At 59.4% G+C, this 20,273-nt stretch overlaps 1 protein-coding gene across 2 annotated transcripts; it reads right to left on the bottom strand.

Moving 5' to 3' along the window:
* Positions 1 to 430: 430 nt before the first annotated feature.
* Positions 431 to 14,324, bottom strand: CADM4 (cell adhesion molecule 4). 2 transcript variants are annotated; one of them, XM_085564457.1, is made up of 9 exons: positions 14,169 to 14,324; positions 11,117 to 11,263; positions 7,338 to 7,490; positions 5,708 to 5,842; positions 4,818 to 4,982; positions 3,553 to 3,643; positions 2,294 to 2,466; positions 1,435 to 1,563; positions 431 to 577 (listed from the first exon to the last, which is right to left on the bottom strand). In XM_085564457.1, the coding sequence occupies exons 1-9, from the start codon at positions 14,236 to 14,238 to the stop codon at positions 471 to 473; spliced, it is 1,170 nt and encodes a 389-aa protein (XP_085420583.1). In that variant the 5' UTR covers positions 14,239 to 14,324; the 3' UTR covers positions 431 to 470. The 2 variants fall into 2 exon arrangements, with proteins under 2 accessions (XP_085420583.1, XP_085420584.1); XM_085564458.1 differs by lacking the exons at positions 11,117 to 11,263; positions 14,169 to 14,324 and adding an exon at positions 8,282 to 8,363.
* Between the last annotated feature and the right edge of the window lie 5,949 nt (positions 14,325 to 20,273).

Here is a 20,273-nt window from a genome sequence, read left to right on the forward strand (position 1 = left end):
GCCACGCCCACCCTCATACATTATTCATCGCCCCTCCCCCCTTTCCCACCCCCCCTCCCCCAAAATTGTGCGCGGGGAGGGGGAGGGGGGGTGTCACGGAGACGCCCCTCCCCCACTCCTCCCCTCCCCCACCCCTCATGGCTTTGAGCTTTTGGGGGGACCCCGGGGCCGGGCCCCTCCCCCACCCCTGGGGGGGGGTCTGAGCCCCTCCCCCCCCCATGTTTCGGCCCCTCCCCCACCGCGGGGGTGGAGCTACGCGGGGAGGGGGGAGGGGCTCATCTTAGAGGGGGCGTGGCTCCCTCCCCTCCCCCCTCTCCCCTCCCCACCATTGAACATCCCCAACCCCCCCCTCCCCTCCCCCTCCCCCCCTTTCAAACCTCCCCCTCCCCCCCCGGGTGTTTCCCCTCCCCCCCGCGCGGGGGTGGGGGAGGGGCTGCGGCTGTGCGCGCCCCTCCCCCGCCCCTCCCCCCTCAGATGAAGAACTCCTCCTTGCGCTTGGCCCCCTCCCCCCCCAGGAAGGCCTCGCGCGCCTCCCCGTGCTCCTCCAGCCCGCTGGCCTCGTGCGTCAGGTAGGAGCCTGCGGGCGGCGCCGCGTCAGGGCCGGGCGCGCGGGGGAGACGGGGGCAGGTGGGGTCAGGTGGGGTCAGTCGGGGTCAGTTCGGGACGTGTCGGGGTCAGTCGGGGTCAGTTCGGGTCAGTCGGGGTCAGTTTGGGGTCAGTTCGGGACGTTTTGGGGTCAGTGTGGGACGTTTTGGCGATGTTTGAGGACGTTTTGGGGCCAGTTTGGGTAATTTTGGGGTCAGTTGGGGTCAGTTGGGGACATTTTGGGGTCAGTTCGGGTCATTTTGGGGTCAGTTCGGGCCCCGCCCCTTTTCCCACAATCTCAGCCCCTCTCCCCAAGCCCCGCCCCTCTCCCATCAAGCCCCGCCCCTCTCCCCATCAAGCCCCGCCCCTCTCCCCATCAATCCCCGCCCATCCCATCAAGCCCCGCCCCTTTTCCCCATCAAGCCCCTCCCCTTTTCCCCACCAGGCCCCGCCCCTCTCCCCAGGCCACGCCCCTTTTCCCCATCAGGCCCCGCCCCCTCCCGAAGCCACGCCCAACCCACCAAGCCCCGCCCCTTTCCCAAACCCCGCCCCTCTCCCCATCAAGCCCCGCCCCTCTCCCATCAAGCCCCGCCCATCCCATCAGGCCCCGCCCATCCCCCGCCCATCCCAGAAAGCCCCGCCCCTCTCCACAGGCCCCGCCCCTCTCCCCAGGCACCGCCCCCTCCCGAAGCCCCGCCCCTTTCCCAAGCCCCGCCCCTTTCCCCATTAAGCCCCGCCCCTCTCCCCACCAAGCCCCTCCCCTTTTCCCATCAAGCCCCTTCCCTTTTCCCCATCAAGCCACGCCCCTCTCCCCATCAAGCCCCGCCCCTCTCCCCAAGCCCCGCCCACCTTTCTGGCGCACGGAGCAGCAGAGCAGCGCTCCCAGCAGCAGCAGCAGCAGGAACACCAGCAGCGCCAGGGCCCCGCCCACCACGGCGAACGGCCCCGCCCCCTGCGCCGCCACCACCGCCCCGGGGTCTGCGGGGGGCGGTCACTGCCCGGGGGTGCCCAGGTGCCCACAGGTGCGCCCAGGTGTGCCCCAGGTGTGTCCCAGGTGTGCCCCAGGTGTGCCTCAGGTGTGCCCAAAGTACCCCCAGGTGTGCCCAGGTGTGCCCAAAGTACCCCCAGGTGTGCCCCAGGTGTGCCCAAAGTACCCCCAGGTGTGCCCCAAGTACCCCCAGGTGTGCCCCAGGTACCCCCAGGTGTGCCCAGGTGTGCCCCAGGTACCCCCAGGTGTGCCCCAGGTACCCCCAGGTACCCCCAGGTGTGTCCCAGGTGTGCCCCAGGTACCCTCGGGTGTGCCCCAGGTGTGTCCCAGGTGTGCCCAGGTACCCCCAGGTGTGCCCCAGGTACCCCCAGGTACCCCCAGGTGTGTCCCAGGTGTGCCCCAGGTACCCCCAGGTGTGCCCCAGGTACCCCCAGGTGTGCCCAGGTGTGTCCCAGGTGTGCCCCAGGTACCCTCGGGTGTGCCCCAGGTGTGTCCCAGGTGTGCCCCAGGTACCCCCAGGTGCCCCCAGGTGTGTCCCAGCCCCCCCAAATGCCCCCCAGGTGTGCCCTACCCACCCCAGCTGTGCCCCAGGTACCCCCAGGTGCCCTCCCAGGTGCCCCCCAGCCCTCCCAGGTGTGTCCCACCCCCCCAGGTGTGTCCCACCCCCCCCAGGTGTGTCCCACCGCCCCAGGTGCCCCCCGGCAGGTGCCCGGCACTGACCGTACACCACCAGCACGTAGGCGTCGGCGGCGCGCCCGTGGGCGTTGCCCACCTGGCAGGTGTAGGTGCCGTTGTCCTGCGGCGCCAGCGCCGGCAGCGTCAGCCGCTCGCCCTCGGCGCGCGCCCGCGGCGGCAGCGACTCGTTCCCGCGGCTCCAGGTCACCTCTGTGGGCCTGGGGGGTCACCTGGGCGTCACCAGGTGTGCCAGGCCCCGCCCAGGTGTGCCCAACCCAGCCCAGGTGTGCCAGGCCCCGCCCAGGTGTGCCCAACCCAGCCCAGGTGTGCCCAACCTCACCCACGCCCAGGTGTGCCCACCCCATTATCTGGCACTGACTCGTTCCCGCGGCTCCAGGTCACCTCCGTGGGCCTGGGGGGTCACCTGGGCGTCACCAGGTGTGCCAGGCCCCGCCCAGGTGTGCCACGCCCATGCCCAGGTGTGCCAGGACACGCCCACACCCAGGTGTGCCCACCCCTGGTTATCACTGCTCCTGTTTCTGTGAGGTCTGTGGGGATTTGGGGCACACCTGGGCGTCACCAGGTGTGCCAGGACCCGCCCAGGTGTGCCAGGCCCTGCCCAGGTGTGCCAGGCCCTGCCCAGGTGTGCCCAACCTCACCCACGCCCAGGTGTGCCCAACCCAGCCCAGGTGTGCCCAGCCCAGCCCAGGTGTGCCAGGACACGCCCACACCCAGGTGTGCCCGCCCCTGGCTGCCACTGCTCCTGTTTCTGTGGGGTCTGTGGGGCTTTGGGGCACACCTGGAGCACACCTGGGCGTCACCAGGTGTGCCAGGCCCCGCCCAGGTGTGCCACGCCCATGCCCAGGTGTACCCCGGTGTGCCCAGGTGTCTTATAACTGTCCCCAGGTGTACCTCAGGTGCCCCAGGTGTGCCCCAGGCGTACCCAGGTGTGCTATAAACATCTCCTGGTGCCTGCGGTGTGCCCCCAGGTGTGCCCCAGGTGTGCTATAACTGCCCCCAGGTGTGCCCCAGGTGTGCCCCAGGTGTATCCCAGGTGCCCCCAGGTGCCCCCAGGTGTATCCCAGGTGCCCCCAGGTGTATCCCAGGTGCCCCCAGGTGTGCCCAGGTGCCCCCAGGTGTATCCCAGGTGCCCCCAGGTGTGCCCCAGGTGTGCCCAGGTGCCCCCAGGTGTATCCCAGGTGTGCCCAGGTGCGCCCAGGTGTATCCCAGGTGTATCCCAGGTGTGCCCCAGGTGTGCCCAGGTGCCCCCAGGTGCCCCCAGGTGTGCCCCCATCCCCGCTCACCGCGGGTTGCCGCTGACGGCGCAGGTGAGCACCAGCGTGTCCCCCTGGCGCAGGACGCTCTGCGAGGGGTGGATGCGCGCCGAGGGCGGGTCTGGGGGAGGGGCACCGCCTGGCACCTGGGCACACCTGGGCACACCTGGGCACACCTGGGCACACCTGGGCCCAGGCGCGCCCAGTCCCCTCCCATCCCTCCCAGTATAAACCAGTAACTCCAATTCCCATTTAACCCCTCCCAATCCCCTCCCAGTTGCTCCCAGTCCCATCCCAGTCTCTCCCAGTTACCCCAAATCCCTCCCAGTTCCATCCCAGTATAAACCAGTAACTCCAATTCCCCTTTAACCCTCTCCCAGTTCCCTCCCAGTTCCCCCCCAGTCCCTCCAAGTCCCCCCCAGTATATCCCAATCTATCCCAGTCCCACATTAACCCCTCCCAGTCCCTCCCAGTTCCCTCCCAGTTTACCCCAGTCCATCCCAATCCCTCCAAGTTCCCTCCCAGTCCCTCCCAGTCCATCCCATTCCCTCCCAGTCCCTCCCAGTTCCCTCCCAGTTTACCCCAGTCCCTCCCAGTCCCCCCCAGTCCCTCCCAGTTCCCTCCCAGTCCCTCCCAGTTTGTCCAAGTTCCCCCCCATTCCCTCCTAGTCCCTCCCAGTTCCCCCCCAGTCCCTCCCAGTTCCCTCCCAGTTCCCCCCCAGTCCCTCCCAGTCCCTCCCATTCCCCTCCAGTCCCTCCCAGTTCCCTCCCAGTCCCTCTGAGTTCTCTCCCAGTCCCCCCCAGTCCCTCCCAGTTCCTCCCAGTTTATCCCAGTTCCCTCCCAGTCCCTCCTATTCCCTCCCCAGTCCGTCCCAGTTCCCCCCCAGTCCCTCCCAGTCCCTCCCATTCCCCTCCAGTCCCTCCCAGTTCCCTCCCAGTCCCTCTGAGTTCTCTCCCAGTCCCCCCCAGTCCCTCCCAGTTCCTCCCAGTTTATCCCAGTTCCCTCCCAGTCCCTCCTATTCCCTCCCCAGTCCGTCCCAGTTCCCTCCCAGTCCCTCCCAGTTCCCTCCCAGTTCCCCCCCAGTCCATCCCAGTCCCTCCCAGTTCCCTCCCAGTCCCTCCCAGTTTATCCCAGTTCCCCCCCAGTCCATCCCAGTCCCTCCCAGTTCCTCCCAGTCCATCCCAGTCCCTCCCAGTCCCCCCCAGCTCTCTCCCATTCCCCTCCAGTCCCTCCCAGTTCCCTCCCAGTTCCCCCCCAGTCCCTCCCAGTCCCTCCCAGTATGAACCAGTGCTCACACTGCACGTCCAGCTGGAATGGCGTCAGCCGCCGCTGCCCGCGGCCCAGGGCGGGGTGCGAGGCCTCGCAGGTGAGCACGGCGCCGTGGTCGCGCCGCTCCGGCCGCAGCCGCAGCACCGAGCGCTGCCAGAACACCTTCCCCTCCTGCCGGTGGCTGCTGCGGCCTGCAGGTGTGCCCAGGTGAGACAGGTGTGCCCAGGTGTGCCCAGGTGAGACAGGTGTGCCCAGGTGTGCCCCCAGCCCCTCCCCAGGTGTGCCCCCAGAACACCTTCCCCTCCTGCCGGTGGCTGCTGCGGCCTGCAGGTGTGCCAGGTGTGCCCAGGTGTGCCCAGGTGTGCCACCAGCCCCTCCCCAGGTGTGCCCCCAGAACACCTTCCCCTCCTGCCGGTGGCTGCTGCGGCCTGCAGGTGTGCCCAGGTGAGACAGGTGAGACAGGTGTGCCCCCAGCCCCTCCCCAGCTGTCCCAGGTGTGTCCCAGCCGTCCCCAGGTGTATCCCAGCTGTCTCCAGGTGTGTCCCAGCCGTCCCCAGGTGTGTCCCAGGTGTGTCCCAGGTGTGTCCCAGCCATCCCAGGTGTGTCCCAGCCATCCCAGGTGTGTCCCAGGTGTGTCCCAGGTGTGCCCAGGTGTGCCCCCAGCCCCTCCCCAGGTGTGCCCAGGTGAGACAGGTGTGCTCAGGTGTGCCCAGGTGTGCCCCCAGCCCCTCCTCAGGTGTGCCCAGGTGTGCCCAGGTGTGTCCCCAGCTGTCCCAGGTGTGTCCCCAGGTGTGTCCCAGCCGTCCCCAGGTGTCCCAGGTGTGTCCCAGCCGTCCCAGGTGTGTCCCAGCTCTCCCAGGTGTGCCCCCAGGTGTCCCAGGTGTGTCCCAGCCGTCCCAGGTGTGCCCGGGCTCACCTGGCAGCTCGCGGCGGTCGCGGTACCAGCGCAGCGTGGCCGGGGGCCGCGCCCGGGGCACCAGGCAGGTGAGCTCCAGCTCCTCCCCCTCCACCGCCAGCGCCCCGGCCTGCACCTGCGGCGGCTCGGGGGGCACTGCCGGCGCGGCACAGGGGGGACAGGTGGGACAGGTGGGGTATGGACAGGTGGGACAGGTGGGGTATGGACAGGTGGGACAGGTGGGACAGGTGAGACAGGCGGGACAGGTGAGACAGGTGAGGTATGGACAGGTGAGATATGGACAGGTGGGACAGGTGAGACAGGTGGGACAGGTGAGACAGGTGGGACAGGTGAGACAGGTGGGACAGGTGGGACAGGTGGGACAGGTGGGACAGGTGAGATATGGACAGGTGAGACAGGTGAGATATGGACAGGTGAGACAGGTGGGACAGGTGGGACAGGTGGGACAGGTGGCAGCAGGTGTGGCACCTGTGCCCAGGTGTGCCCAGGTGTGCCCAGGTGCGCCCAAACCCCCCAAAATCCCCATTTTTCACCCAATTTTCACCCGATTTTTTTTCTTTTCCCCTCCCAGCTCCCGCCAGGTGCCCCAGGTGAGCCAAAACTCCCCAAAATCCCCGTTTTTCCCCGGATTTGCCCCGGATTTTTTCCTTTCCCCCTCCCAGGTGCCCCAAAATCCCCGTTTTTCCCCCGTTTCCCCCGTTTTCCCCCATTTTTCTCCTGTTTTTCCCCATTTTTCCCCATTTTCCCCATTTCCCCCCATTTTTCCCCATTTTCTCCCGTTTTTCCCCATTTTCCCTGTTCCCCCCGTTTTCCCCCATTTTCCCCATTTCCCCACATTTTCCCCCATTTTCCTCCTGTTTTCCCCCGTTTTTCCCGATTTCTCACCCATTTTTCCCCATTTTCCCTCCGTTTCTCCCCATTTTTTTTCAATTTCCCCCCGTTTTTCCCCGTTTCTCCCCATTTTCCCCCCGTTTCCCCCCATTTTTCCCCATTTTCCTGCCGTTTCTCCCCATTTTCCCCCGTTTTTTCCCGTTTCCCCCCGTTTCTCCCCATTTTTCCCCCATTTTCCCCCCATTTTCCCCATTTTTTTTCAATTTTCCCCCCGTTTCTTTTCAATTTTCCCCCGTTTCTCCCCGTTTTCCCCCATTTCCCCCCCATTTCCCCCCATTTCTCCCCCGTTTCTCCCCGTTTTTCCCCATTTCCCCCCATTTTCCCCCCATTTTCCCCCCGTTTCTCCCCATTTTTTTTCAATTTCCCCCCGTTTCTCCCCATTTTCCCCCATTTCCCCCATTTTTCCCCCATTTTCCCCCATTTCCCCCCATTTCCCCCCGTTTCTCCCCATTTTTCTCCCCATTTTCCCCCCGTTTCTCCCCATTTTTTTTCAATTTCCCCCCGTTTCTCCCCATTTTCCCCCCGTTTTTCCCCATTTCCCCCCATTTCCCCCGTTTTTCCCCCCATTTCCCCCCATTTTTCCCCCGTTTTTCCCCATTTCCCCCCGTTTTTTCCCGTTTCCCCCCATTTCCCCCCATTTCCCCCCCATTTTCCCCCTGTTTCTCCCCCATTTCTCCCCGTTTCTCCCCATTTCCCCCCATTTTTCCCCCATTTTTCCCCATTTCCCCATTCCCCGTACCCAGCACGGTGAGCGTGGCGATCTGGTGGTGCGCGTCGTCGGCGTACACTTGGCACAAGTAGCCGCCCTCGTCGTCCAGCCGGGCCCGCGCCAGGCGCAGCCGCAGCCGCCGCCGGCTGAACTCGGCCAGCTCGAAGCGCTCGTCCTTCAGCGCTGCGGACACGGGGTCAGCGGGGTCACACAGGGGTCACGGGGTCACACAGGGGTCACGGGGTCACACAGGGGTCATGGGGTCACCCACAGGGTCACCCATGCCATGGTCACCCCCAGCTCGAAGCGCTCGTCCTTCAGCGCTGCGCACAGAGGGGTCACCCAGGGGTCACGGGGTCACCCAGGGGTCATGGGGTCAGCGGGGGGTCATGGGGTCACTCAGGGGTCATGGGGTCACTCAGGGGTCACGGGGTCACCCACAGTTACCCCCAGCTCGAAGCGCTCGTCCTTCAGCGCTGCGCACAGAGGTGTCACGGGGTCACCCGGGGGTCACCCAGGGGTCAGCGAGGGGTCACGGGGTCACTCAGGGGTCACAGGGTCACCCACAGGGTCACAGGATCACCCCCAGCTCAAAGCGCTCGTCCTTCAGCGCTGCGGACACGGGGTCACCCAGGGGTCAGCGGGGTCACCCAGGGGTCACCCAGGGGTCAGCGAGGGGTCACCACAGGGTCACTGGGGGGTCACAGGGTCATGGGGTCACCCACGAGGTCACCAGGGGGGTCACAGGGTCACCCACAGGGTCACAGAGTCACTCCCCCAATGTCCCCAACGTCCCCAATGTCATTTTTCTCAAATTTTCCCCCATTTTTGCCCAATGTCCCCTTGATGTCCCAAATTTCTGTATTGTCCCCAGTGCCATTTTTCTCAATTTCCTCCAATTTTTCCCCATTTTTCCCCATTTCCCCCATTTTCCCCCATTTTTCCCATTTTTCCCAATCCCCGGTGTCCCTCACCGCGGGTGCCGTTGAAGAAGAGCGTCTGCCGCACGGGGTTCCGTGTCCCAATCCCATTTTTCCCCATTTTCTCCCCATTTTTCCCCATTTTTCCCCATCTATTCCCCCATTTTTTCCCATTTTTTCCCCATTTTTCCCAATTTCCCCCATTTTTTCCCCTTTTTCCCCAATCCCCGGTGTCCTCACCGCGGGTGCCGTTGAAGAAGAGCGTCTGCCGCGCGGGGTTCTGTGTCCCATTCCCATTTTTTACCATTTTTCCCCCATTTTTCCCCATTTTTTCCCATTTTTTCCCCATTTTTTCCCATTTTTTCCCCATTTTTTTCCCAATTTCCCCCATTTTTTCCCCATTTTTTCCCATTTTCCCCCATTTTTCCCCCATTTTTTCCCCATTTTTCCCCGGTGTCCCTCACCACGGGTGCCGTTGAAGAAGAGCGTCTGCCGCGCGGAGTTCTGTGTCCCAATCCCATTTTTTCCCATTTTTTCCCCATTTTCCCCCATTTTTTCCCATTTTCCCCCATTTTTCCCCATTTTTCCCAATTTTCCCAATCCCCTCGGTGTCCCGGTGTCCCTCACCGCGGGTGCCGTTGAAGAAGAGCGTCTGCCGCGCGGGGTTCCATGTCACGATCCCATTTTTTCCCATTTTTTCTCTATTTTCCCCATTTTTCCCCATTTTTCCCATTTTTTCCCATTTTTTCCCATTTTTTCCCATTTTCTCCCATTTTTCCCCATTTTTTCCCATTTTTTCCCCATTTTTCCCCATTTTTTCTCTATTTTTCCCCATTTTTTCCCATTTTTTTCCCATTTTTCCCCATTTTTTCTCTATTTTTCCCCATTTTTTCCCATTTTTTCCCCATTTTTTCCCATTTTTTATCTATTTTTTCCCATTTTTTCCCCATTTTCCCCCATTTTTTCTCTATTTTTCCCCATTTTTTCCCCATTTTCCCCATTTTTTCCCCATTTTTTCCCCATTTTTCCCCATTTTTTCCCAATTTCCCCCATTTTTCCCCAATCCCCGGTGTCCTCACCGCGGGTGCCGTTGAAGAAGAGCGTCTGCCGCGCGGGGTTCCATGTCCCATTTTCCCCCATTTTTCCCCATTTTCTCCATTTTTTCCCCATTTTTTATCTATTTTTTCCCATTTTTTCCCCATTTTTCCCCCATTTTCTCCCATTTTCCCCATTTTTTCCCAATTTCCCCCATTTTTTCCCCATTTTTCCCTGGTGTCCTCACCGCGGGTGCCGTTGAAGAAGAGCGTCTGCCGCGCGGGGTTCCGTGTCCCATTCCCATTTTTTCCCCATTTTTCCCCATTTTTTCCCAATTTCCCCCATTTTTCCCATTTTTTCCCAATTTCCCCCATTTTTCCCCAATCCCCGGTGTCCTCACCGCGGGTGCCGTTGAAGAAGAGCGTCTGCCGCGCGGGGTTCCATGTCCCATTTTCCCCCATTTTCCCCCATTTTTTCTCTATTTTTCCCCATTTTTTCCCCATTTTCCCCATTTTTTCCCCCATTTTCCCCCATTTTTTCCCCATTTTTCCCCATTTTTTCCCAATTTCCCCCATTTTTTCCCCAATCCCCGGCGTCCTCACCGCGGGTGCCGTTGAAGAAGAGCGTCTGCCGCGCGGGGTTCTGTGTCCCAATCCCATTTTCCCCATTTTTTCCCCATTTTTTCTCTATTTTCCCCCATTTTTCCCATTTTTTCCCCATTTTCCCCATTTTTTCCCAATTTCCCCCATTTTTTCCCCATTTTTCCCCGGCGTCCTCACCGCGGGTGCCGTTGAAGAAGAGCGTCTGCCGCGCGGGGTTCTGTGTCCCATTGCCATTTTTCTCTATTTTTTCCCATTTTTCTCCATTTTTTCCCCATTTTTCTCCATTTTTTCCCAATTTCCCCCATTTTTTCCCCAATCCCCGGCGTCCTCACCGCGGGTGCCGTTGAAGAAGAGCGTCTGCCACGCGGGGTTCTGTGTCCCAATCCCATTTTTTCCCATTTTTTCCCATTTTTTCCCCATTTTTCCCCATTTTTTCCCCATTTTTCCCCATTTTCCCCATTTTCCCCATTTTCCCCCATTTTTTCCCATTTTTTCCCAATTTCCCCCATTTTTTCCCCAATCCCCGGTGTCCTCACCGCGGGTGCCGTTGAAGAAGAGCGTCTGCCGCGCGGGGTTCCATGTCACGATCCCATTTTTTCCCATTTTTTCTCTATTTTCCCCATTTTTCCCCATTTTTCCCATTTTTTCCCATTTTTTCCCATTTTTTCCCATTTTCTCCCATTTTTCCCCATTTTTTCCCATTTTTTCCCCATTTTTCCCCATTTTTTCTCTATTTTTCCCCATTTTTTCCCATTTTTTTCCCATTTTTCCCCATTTTTTCTCTATTTTTCCCCATTTTTTCCCATTTTTTCCCCATTTTTTCCCATTTTTTCCCAATTTCCCCCATTTTTTCCCCATTTTTCCCCGGTGTCCTCACCGCGGGTGCCGTTGAAGAAGAGCGTCTGCCGCGCGGGGTTCCGTGTCCCATTTTCCCCCATTTTTCCCCATTTTCTCCATTTTTTCCCCATTTTTTCTCTATTTTTCCCTCATTTTTCCCATTTTTTCCCCATTTTTCCCCATTTTTCCCCATTTTCCCCCATTTTTTCCCATTTTTCCCATTTTTTCCCAATTTCCCCCATTTTTTCCCCAATCCCCGGCGTCCTCACCGCGGGTGCCGTTGAAGAAGAGCGTCTGCCGCGCGGGGTTCCGTGTCCCAATCCCATTTTTTTCCCATTTTTCCCCATTTTTCCCATTTTTTCCATTTTTTCCCAATTTCCCCCATTTTTTCCCCATTTTTCCCCGGCGTCCTCACCGCGGGTGCCGTTGAAGAAGAGCGTCTGCCGCGCGGGGTTCTGGATGACGACGATGGAGCCGTCGTACCTGTGCAGGTGACAGGTGATCTCGGCCGTGCCGCCCTCCAGCACCGTCACGTTCTCGGCCTGCACCTCCTGCGCCCGCCCTGGGGACACCCACGGGACACTGGGACACCCACGGGACACCCACGGGACACTGGGACACCCACGGGACACCCACGGGACACCCACGGGACACTGGGACACCCACGGGACACCCACGGGACACTGGGACACCCAGGGGACACCCAGGGGACACCCACGGGACACCCACGGGACACTGGGACACCCACGGGACACTGGGACACCCACGGGACACTGGGACACCCACAGGGACACCCATGGGACACTGGGACACCCACAGGGACACCCACGGGACACCCACGGGACACTGGGACACCCACGGGACACCCACGGGACACTGGGACACCCACAGGGACACCCACGGGACACCCACGGGACACTGGGACACCCATGGGACACTGGGACACCCACGGGACACTGGGACACCCACGGGACACCCTCGGGACACCCACGGGACACTGGGACACCCACGGGGACACTGGGACACCCAGGGGACACTGGGACACCCACGGGACACCCACGGGACACCCACGGGACACTGGGACACCCAGGGGACACCCACCGGGACACCGGGACACCGGGACACCCACAGGGACAGGGGACACCCACAGGGACACCGTGGGACACCCACAGGGACAGGACAGGGACACCGGGACACCCACAGGGACACCCACAGGGACACCGGGACACCGTGGGACATGGGACAGCAGGGACACCGTGGGGACACTGTGGGACACCCACCGGGACAGGGGGGACACCAGGGGACACCCAGGGGACACCCAGGGGACACCCAGGGGACAGCAGCGACAGCACGGGGACACCGCTGTCACCCGGGGGACAGGGGACACCCAGGGGACACCAGGGACACCCAGGGGACACCAGGGGACACCCAGGGGACAGCAGAGGACACCCAGGGGACACCGCTGCCACCACGGGTCACCATGGGGACACCAGGGACACCGTGGGGACACCGTGGGGACACCGTGGGACAGGGGACACCAGGACAGGGGGCACTGACAGGGTGACAGGGTGACACGGGTGACACTGTGACAGGGTGACATAGTGGCAAGGGTGACATGGGTGACACTGACAGGGTGACACAGGGTGACAGGAGTGGCACAGGGACAGGGTGACAAGAGTGACATGGGTGACACAGGGTGACATTGTGACATGGTGACGTAGTGGCAAGGGTGACATGGGTGACACTGACAGGGTGATATGGGTGACACAGGGACAGGGGTCACTGACAGGGTGACAGGGTGACACAGGGTGACACTGTGACATGGTGACAGTGGCAAGGGTGACATGGGTGACACTGACAGGGTGACATAGTGGCAAGGGTGACATGGGTGACACAGGGACAGGGTGACACTGACAGGGTGACAGGGGTGACATGGGTGACACAGGGACAGGGTGACAAGAGTGACACTGTGACAGGGTGATACAGGGACAGGGGTCACTGACAGGGTGACACTGACTGGGTGACAGGGGTGACATGGGTGACACGGGTGACACAGGGACAGGCTGACAGCATCCCTGGGGTGCTGGGGACATTTGGGGACACCGCCAGCAGGGCCACCCAAACCGAGGGGACAGAGGGACAGGTCACAGGGGGACAGAGGGACAGGTCACAGGGGGACAGTGACACCACCGGCGACACCGGGACGGTGACACCGTGATGCCACCGCCGCCACCGGGGGGTTGGTGACATTGGGGGGGGTTGGTGACACCCATGGGGGGTTGGTGACACCCAGGGGGGGGTTGGTGACACCCATGGGGGGGTTGGTGACACCCAGAGGGGTTGGTGACACCCATGGGGGCTTGGTGACACCCAGAGGGGTTGGTGACACCCATGGGGTGTTGGTGACACCCAGGGGGGGGTTGGTGACACCGCGTTTTGCTGTGTCAGCACAATCCCCCCACCCCACCCCCCCCCCCCCAAGGTCGCCACCGCGCCAAGGTCACGGTGTCCCCAAGGGTGGGGGAGGGGACAATGGGGGGGGGGAGGGGACAATGGGGGGTGGGGGAGGGGACAATGGGGGGTGGGGGAGGGGACAATGGCCCTTTGAGTGTCACCCACGGCGCCTGGCACTGGGTGGGGGGGGAGGGGACAATGTGACAATGATGTGACAGCGACACCCCCCCATCCCCTCCCCCACCCCCCCAGCGGGGCTGAAATGTCCCCAAATGTCCCCAAATGTCCCCAAATGTCCCCAAAACCACCCCGGGGGGGGGAGAGGTGACCCCAAAAAATTGGGGGGGGGGACAAAAAAACCCCTAAAAAGGGGGGGGGGACACAGAGGGGGGGAGGGGACACGGGGAGGGGGAGGGGACACAAAGTGGGGGGGGGGGACACCGCAGCGGGGGGGGGAGGGGCTGCGGCAGCGAGCGCGGCGGATTTTGGGGAGGGGGCGATGCGGGGGGTTTGTAATTTTTTTGGGGGTTTTTTTTGGGGGGTTTTGGGGTGGGGAGGGGTCGCGGTGGGGGGTTTTTGGGGGGTTTTTTTGGGGATTTTTTGGGGTTTTTTGGGGGATTTTTGGGGGTTTTTTGGGGATTTTGGGGGATTTTTTGGCGGATTTTTTGGGGATTTTTTGGCGGATTTTTTGGGGGATTTTTTGGCGGATTTTTGGGCGGTTTTTTGGGGGATTTTTTGGGGGATTTTTGGGGGATTTTTGGGGATTTTTTGGCGGATTTTTGGGGTTTTTTGGGCGGATTTTCAGGCGGTTTTTTTGGCGGATTTTTGGGCGGATTTTCGGGCGGTTTTTTGGCGGATTTTTGGGGATTTTTTGGCGGTTTTTTGGCGGATTTTTGGGGTTTTTTGGGCGGATTTTTGGGGATTTTTTGGCGGATTTTTGGCGGATTTTCGGGCGGTTTTTTGGGGGGTTTTCGGGGGGGGTCGGAGGGGATTTGGGGAGGGGTCGCACTGACCGTGTCCGGCGGCCCAGAGCAGCAGCAGCCCCGGCAGCAGCGCGGGGGCGGCGCGGGGGGGGCGCTGCATGGCGGCCGAGCTCCGCCGCTTCCCCACCTGCCGGGCCCCGCGCGATAATGAGATGCTAATGAGATGCTAATGAGATGCGGGGGGTGGGGGGGGATGAAGGGGGCCGGGCCAATGGGGAGGAGGAGGAGGAGGAAGGGGGAGGGGTGGAGTTATTTGGGCGGGGGGTGGGAAAAGGGAAGGGGGATTTGGGGGGTTTGGGGGGATTTGGGGGAATTTTGGGGGATTTAGGGAATTTTGGGGATTTTGGGGGAGTCTGGGGGGGATTTTGGGGGTGTTTGGGGGGATTTTGGGGGGATTTAGGGAATTTTGGGGATTTTGGGGGAGTCTGGGGGGGATTTTGGGGGGATTTAGGGAATTTTGGGGGAGTCTGGGGGGGATTTTGGGGGGATTTAGGGAATTTTGGGGGAGTCTGGGGGGGATTTGGGGGGGATTTAGGGAATTTTGGGGGAGTCTGGGGGGGATTTTGGGGGATTTAGGGAATTTTGGGGGAGTCTGGGGGGGATTTTGGGGGTGTTTGGGGGGATTTTGGGGGGATTTTGGGGGATTTGGGGGGTTTTGGGGAATTTTGGGGGGGATTTGGGGAATTTTGGGGGATTTAGGGAATTTTGGGGGAGTCTGGGGGGGATTTTGGGGGTGTTTGGGGGGATTTAGGGAATTTTGGGGGAGTCTGGGGGGGCTTGGGGAAGTCCCGAGTGGGGATTTGGGGGGATTTTGGGGGGGATTTAGGGAATTTTGGGGGTTTTGGGGGAGTCTGGGGGGGATTTTGGGGGGATTTAGGGAATTTTGGGGGAGTCTGGGGGGGATTTTGGGGGGATTTTGGGAATTTTGGGGGGATTTACAGAATTTTGGGGATTTTGGGGGAGTCTGGGGGGGATTTTGGGGGTGTTTGGGGAGATTTTGGGGGGATTTAGGGAATTTTGGGGGTTTTGGGGGAGTCTGGGGGGGATTTTGGGGGGTTTCGGGGGATTTGGGGAATTTTGGGGGTTTGGGGGGATTTTGGGGGTGTTTGGGGGGGCTTGGGGAAGTCCCGAGTGGGGATCTGGGGGGATTTTGGGGGATTTTGGGGGATCTCGGGGGGATTTTGGGGGGTTTTGAGGGATTTGGGGGGAGTCTGGGGGACTTTGGGGATGTTTGGGGGGATTTTGGGGGGGATTTTGGGAATTTTGGGGGTTTGGGGGGATTTGGGGACCCCCGAGTGGGGATCTGGGGGGATTTTGGAGGATCTCGGGGGGATTTTGGGTGGATTTAGGGAATTTTGGGGATTTGGGGGGGCCTGGGGGAACTTGGGGACCCCCGAGTGGGGATTTGGGGGGGTCTGGAGGGGATTTGGAGCGATTTTGGGGGGAATTTGGGGGAATTTGGGGGGGGGGATTTTTGGGTTCTGGGGGGGGATTTGGGGACCCCCAGATGGAATGCAGGAGACCCCAGATTTGGACAGAGACCCCAAAACTGAACGGGGACCCCCCAAAATTGGGTCCCTGCCCCCCCCGGTGGCAGCGGGTGGGGGAGGGGGGTTGGGGACCGTTCCCATGGCAACCGCCCCCCCCGCCCCCCCCCGGCCGAACAAAGGCGGCTCAGAGCGGGAACAGGGCGGCCATTCAGGGCCGGTCTGGGGGGGCCTGGGGGGGCTTGGGGGGTCCTGGGGGGGCCGGGGGGGGTTTGGGGGGTCCTGGGGGGGTCCTGAGGGGGTTTGGGGGGGTCCGGGGGGGGTCCCGAGGGGGTTTTGGGGGGTCCCGAGGGGGTTTGGGGGGTCCTGAGGGGGTTTGGGGGGTCCCGAGGGGGTTTGGGGGGTCCTGAGGGGGTCCCGAGGGGGTCCTGAGGGGGTTTGGGGGGTCTTGAGGGGGTTTAGGGGGTCCTGGGGGGGTCTTGGGGGGTCCTGGGGGGGTCCTGGGGGGTTCCCGAGGGAGTTTGGGGCGTCCTGGAGGGGTCTTGGGGGGTCCCGAGGGGGTTTTGGGGGGTCCTGGGGGGGTCCTGAGGGGGTTTGGGGGGTCCTGGGGGGGTCTTGGGGGGTCCTGAGGGGGTTTGGGGGGTCCCGAGGGGGTCCTGAGGGGGTTTGGGGGGTCTTGAGGGGGTTTAGGGGGTCCTGAGGGGGTTGGGGGGTCCTGGGGGGGTCTTGGGGGGTCCCGAGGGGGTTTTGGGGGGTCCTGGGGGGGTCCTGAGGGGGTTTTGGGGGGTCTTGAGGGGGTTTTGGGGAGTCCTGGGGGGGTCCTGAGGGGCTTTGGGGGGTCTTGAGGGGGTTTAGGGGGTCCTGGGGGGGTCTTGGGGGGTCCCGAGGGGGTTTGGGGCGTCCTGGGGGGGTCTTGGGGGGTCCTGAGGGGTCTTGGGGGGTCCTGGGGGGGTCCTGAGGGGGTTTGGGGGGATCCGGGGGGGGTCCCGAGGGGGTTTTGGGGGGTCCTGGGGGGTTTTGAGGGGTCTTGAGGGGGTTTTGGGGAGTCCTGGGGGGGTCCCGAGGGGGTTTTGGGGGGGTCCTGGGGGCGTTTTGGGGGGTCCTGGGGAGTTTTGGGGGGTTTTGGGGAGTCCCGAGGGGGTCCTGGGGGTGTTTTGGGGGGTCTTGAGGGGGTTTTGGGGGGTCCCGAGGGGATTTTCGGGAGTCCCGGGGGGGTTTTGGGGGGTCCTGGGGGGTTTTGGGGGGGTCCCAAAAGGGTCCCAGAGGGGTTTTGGGGGGTCCTGGGGGGTTCTAGGCAGATCCTGGGGGGTTTTGGGGAGATTTTGGGGGGTCCTGGGGGGGTTTTGGGGGGTCCTGGGCAGATCCCGGGGGGGTTTTGGGGGATTTTGAGGAGTTTTGGGGGGTCCTGAGGGGGTTTAGGGGGGTCCCGGGTGGGTTTTGGAGGTCCTGGGGGGGATCCCAGGGATAAAGTGAGGGGAAATGGGGAAACAATGGGGGAAAAGGGGGAAAAATATGGGATAAAATTGGGAAAAGGGGGTAAAATGGGAATAAAGTGGGGTAAAATGGGAATAAAATCAGGTAAAATGGGAATAAAATCGGGTAAAATGGGAATAAAATCGGGTAAAATGGGGAGAAATTGGGGTAAAATGGGGAAAAATTGGGATGAAGTTGGGGGAAATGGGGATAAAGTGAGGTACAGTGAGGAAAAGGAGGGTAACATGGGGATAAAATGGGAAAAAATGGGAAAAAATGGGTTAAAAGTTGGATAAACTGGGGTAAAATGGTGATAAAGCGGGGGAAATGACGAAAAGGGGGTTAAAATGGGGATAAACTGGGTTAAAATGGGGATAAACTGGGATAAACTGGGGAAAAACTGGGATAAAGTGGGAATAAAGTGGGGTAAAATGGGGAGAAATTGGGATGAAGTGGGGTAAAATGGGAAAAAATGGGTTAAAAGTTGGATAAATTGGGGTAAAATGGTGATAAAGCGGGGGAAATGGGGAAAAGGGGGTTAAAATGGGCATAAACTGGGATAAACTGGGATAAACTGGGGAAAAACTGGGATAAAATGGGAATAAAGTGGCCAAAAGGGGACCAGAGCGAGGCTGAACGGGATAAAATGGGGTTAAAAAGGTGAAAAATCGGGTTACAAAGGGGAAAAATGGGCCAAAAAGGGGCTGAAATGGCCAAAATGGACCAAACTGGGAACAAATTTGGGCAAAAATGGGCCAAAACAAGGTTTGAATTGCCAAGGCTTGGGTGAACGGGGACGATACAGAACCTCAATGGTCCAAATGGGGCTCAATTTGGGCTCAGTTTGGGCTAAATTGGGTAAAACCAAGGGTTTGGGGACATGCAATGGAGACGAGGCACGAACTCGGCCCCGCTCCACCGGCACCGATTTCGGCGTTTTTATCCCCAAAACTCCGCGGCTGGCGGGATGAGCGGGGTCCCTGCCGAGGCTTCTCTGGAGGGAGACAGCGGCAGAGGCCGGGAGGAGGATGAAGGTGGTGAAGATGAAGATGATGATGATTGATGATGAAGATGAAGATGATTGATGGTGATAATGATGAAGATAAAGATGATTGATGGTGATGATGATGAAGATGAAGATGATGATTGATGATGAAGATGAAGATGATTGATGGTGATAATGATGAAGATAAAGATGATTGATGGTGATGATGATGAAGATGATGATGAAGATGAATATGATGATTGATGGTGATGATGATGATGATAATGATTGATGGTGATGATGATGAAGATGATGATGAAGATGAAGATGATAATGATTGATGGTGATGATGATGATGAAGATGATGAATATGATGATTGATGGTGATGATGATGAAGATGATTGATGGTGATGATGATGAAGATGATGATGAAGATGATGATGATTGATGGAGATGATGAATATGATGATTGATGGAGATGATGATGATGATGAAGATGATGAAGATGATAATTGATGATGAAGATGAAGATAATTGATGGTGATGATGATGAAGATAAAGATGATTGATGGTGATGATGATGATGATGAATATGATGATTGATGGTGATGATGATGAAGATGATTGATGGTGATGATGATGAAGATGATGAAGATGAATATGATGATTGATGGTGATGATGATGATGATGATGATTGATGGTGATGATGATGATGATGAAGATGATGAATATGATGATTGATGGTGATGATGATGAAGATGATTGATGGTGATGATGATGAAGAAGATGATGATTGATGGAGATGATGATGATGATGATGATGATGAAGATGATGATGATTGATGGAGATGATGATGATGATGAAGATGATGAATATGATGATTGATGGTGATGATGATGATGATTGATGGAGATGACGATGAAGATGATTGATGGTGATAATGATGAAGATGATGATGAAGATGATGATGATTGATGGAGATGATGAAGATGAAGATGATGAAGATGATGATTGATGGAGATGATGATGATGAAGATGATGATGAAGATGATGATGATTGATGGAGATGATGATGATGATGAAGATGATGATGATTGATGGAGATGATGATGAAGATGAAGAATATGATGATTGATGATGATGAAGATGATGATGAAGGCTCCTTTCTCCCTGAGGGGCTCCCGGCTGAGGGAACAGGCTGGGAACAGCAGGACGGGTCCGGCGGGAGCCGCTGACACCCTGGGGAGCCGCTGACACCCTGGGGAGCCGCTGACACCCTTGGGAGCCGCTGACACCCTCAGGCCCCGCCTCACCCTGCACTCACCCACACCGGGGCGCGGGCTGAGGCACGTCCCGCCGCTCCCCTCAACCCGAGGGCAACCCCACGCCGCCAGGAGCCGCGCAGAGCCTAGCGGCCATTCGCAGCGCCGTGCCAGGGCGGCGGGGAGGCGGCAGCAGCGGGGATTGAGCCATGGCGGCCGCGCTCGGAGCCGCCGCCGCCGCCGCCGCTTCCCCCTGAGGCGCCGCGACAAAATGGCGGCCGCGCCCTCGGCGAGTTTCCCGCCCTTGGCCTCGGCCACGCCCCCTCCGCCCAACCGGCCAATCAGGAGCCGCCGTTCCCCCTCCCGGCCCCGCCCCTTTCCGCAGTCCCCGAGGGCGGCAGCGGCGCCGTGAGGGGGAAAACGGAAAAACTTCAAATGGAGGTAAAAAACGGCGCTTTGGGGGCCGAAATGGGGGTTTTTGACAGAAATCCATCATCCTCTGAGGTAAACTCTTTTTTTTTTACTGAGTAAACCTGATTTTCACTGATCCCGTGACGTAAAAATCACCAGATTTAGGACCAAAATGTGTTTTTTTTACACAAAACCTTCATCTTCTGAGGTAAACCCCTTTTTTACTGAATAAACCTGATTTTTACTGATTCTGTGAGGTAAAAATCACCAGATTTAGGACCAAAATGTGTTTTTTTACACAAAATCATCATCTGAGGTAAACCCCCTTTTTTACTGAATAAACCTGATTTTTACTGATTCTGTGAGGTAAAAATCACCAGATTTAGGACCAAAATGTGTTTTTTTACACAAAATCATCATCTTCTGAGGTAAACCCCCTTTTTTACTGAATAAACCTGATTTTTACTCATTCTGTGAGGTAAAAATCACCAGTTTTGACACCAAAATGTGGTTT

The sequence above is a fragment of the Lonchura striata genome, chromosome 33, assembly GCF_050655825.1.
Source record: "Lonchura striata isolate lonStrDom1 chromosome 33, ASM5065582v1, whole genome shotgun sequence".
NCBI lineage: Eukaryota > Metazoa > Chordata > Aves > Passeriformes > Estrildidae > Lonchura > Lonchura striata.

Bases quoted from the DNA above. Each gene is read 5' to 3' on its own strand.
- CADM4 (XM_085564457.1), bottom strand. From the start codon at position 14,238: ATGCAGCGCCCCCCCCGCGCCGCCCCCGCGCTGCTGCCGGGGCTGCTG. The intron at 3,644-4,817 runs GTGAGCACTGGT...CCCCTCCCCCAG, and splicing joins ATTCCAGCTGGACGTGCAGT to ACCCGCCCTCGGCGCGCATC. The intron at 2,467-3,552 runs GTGAGCGGGGAT...GTGACCCCCCAG, and splicing joins GCCGTCAGCGGCAACCCGCG to GCCCACAGAGGTGACCTGGA.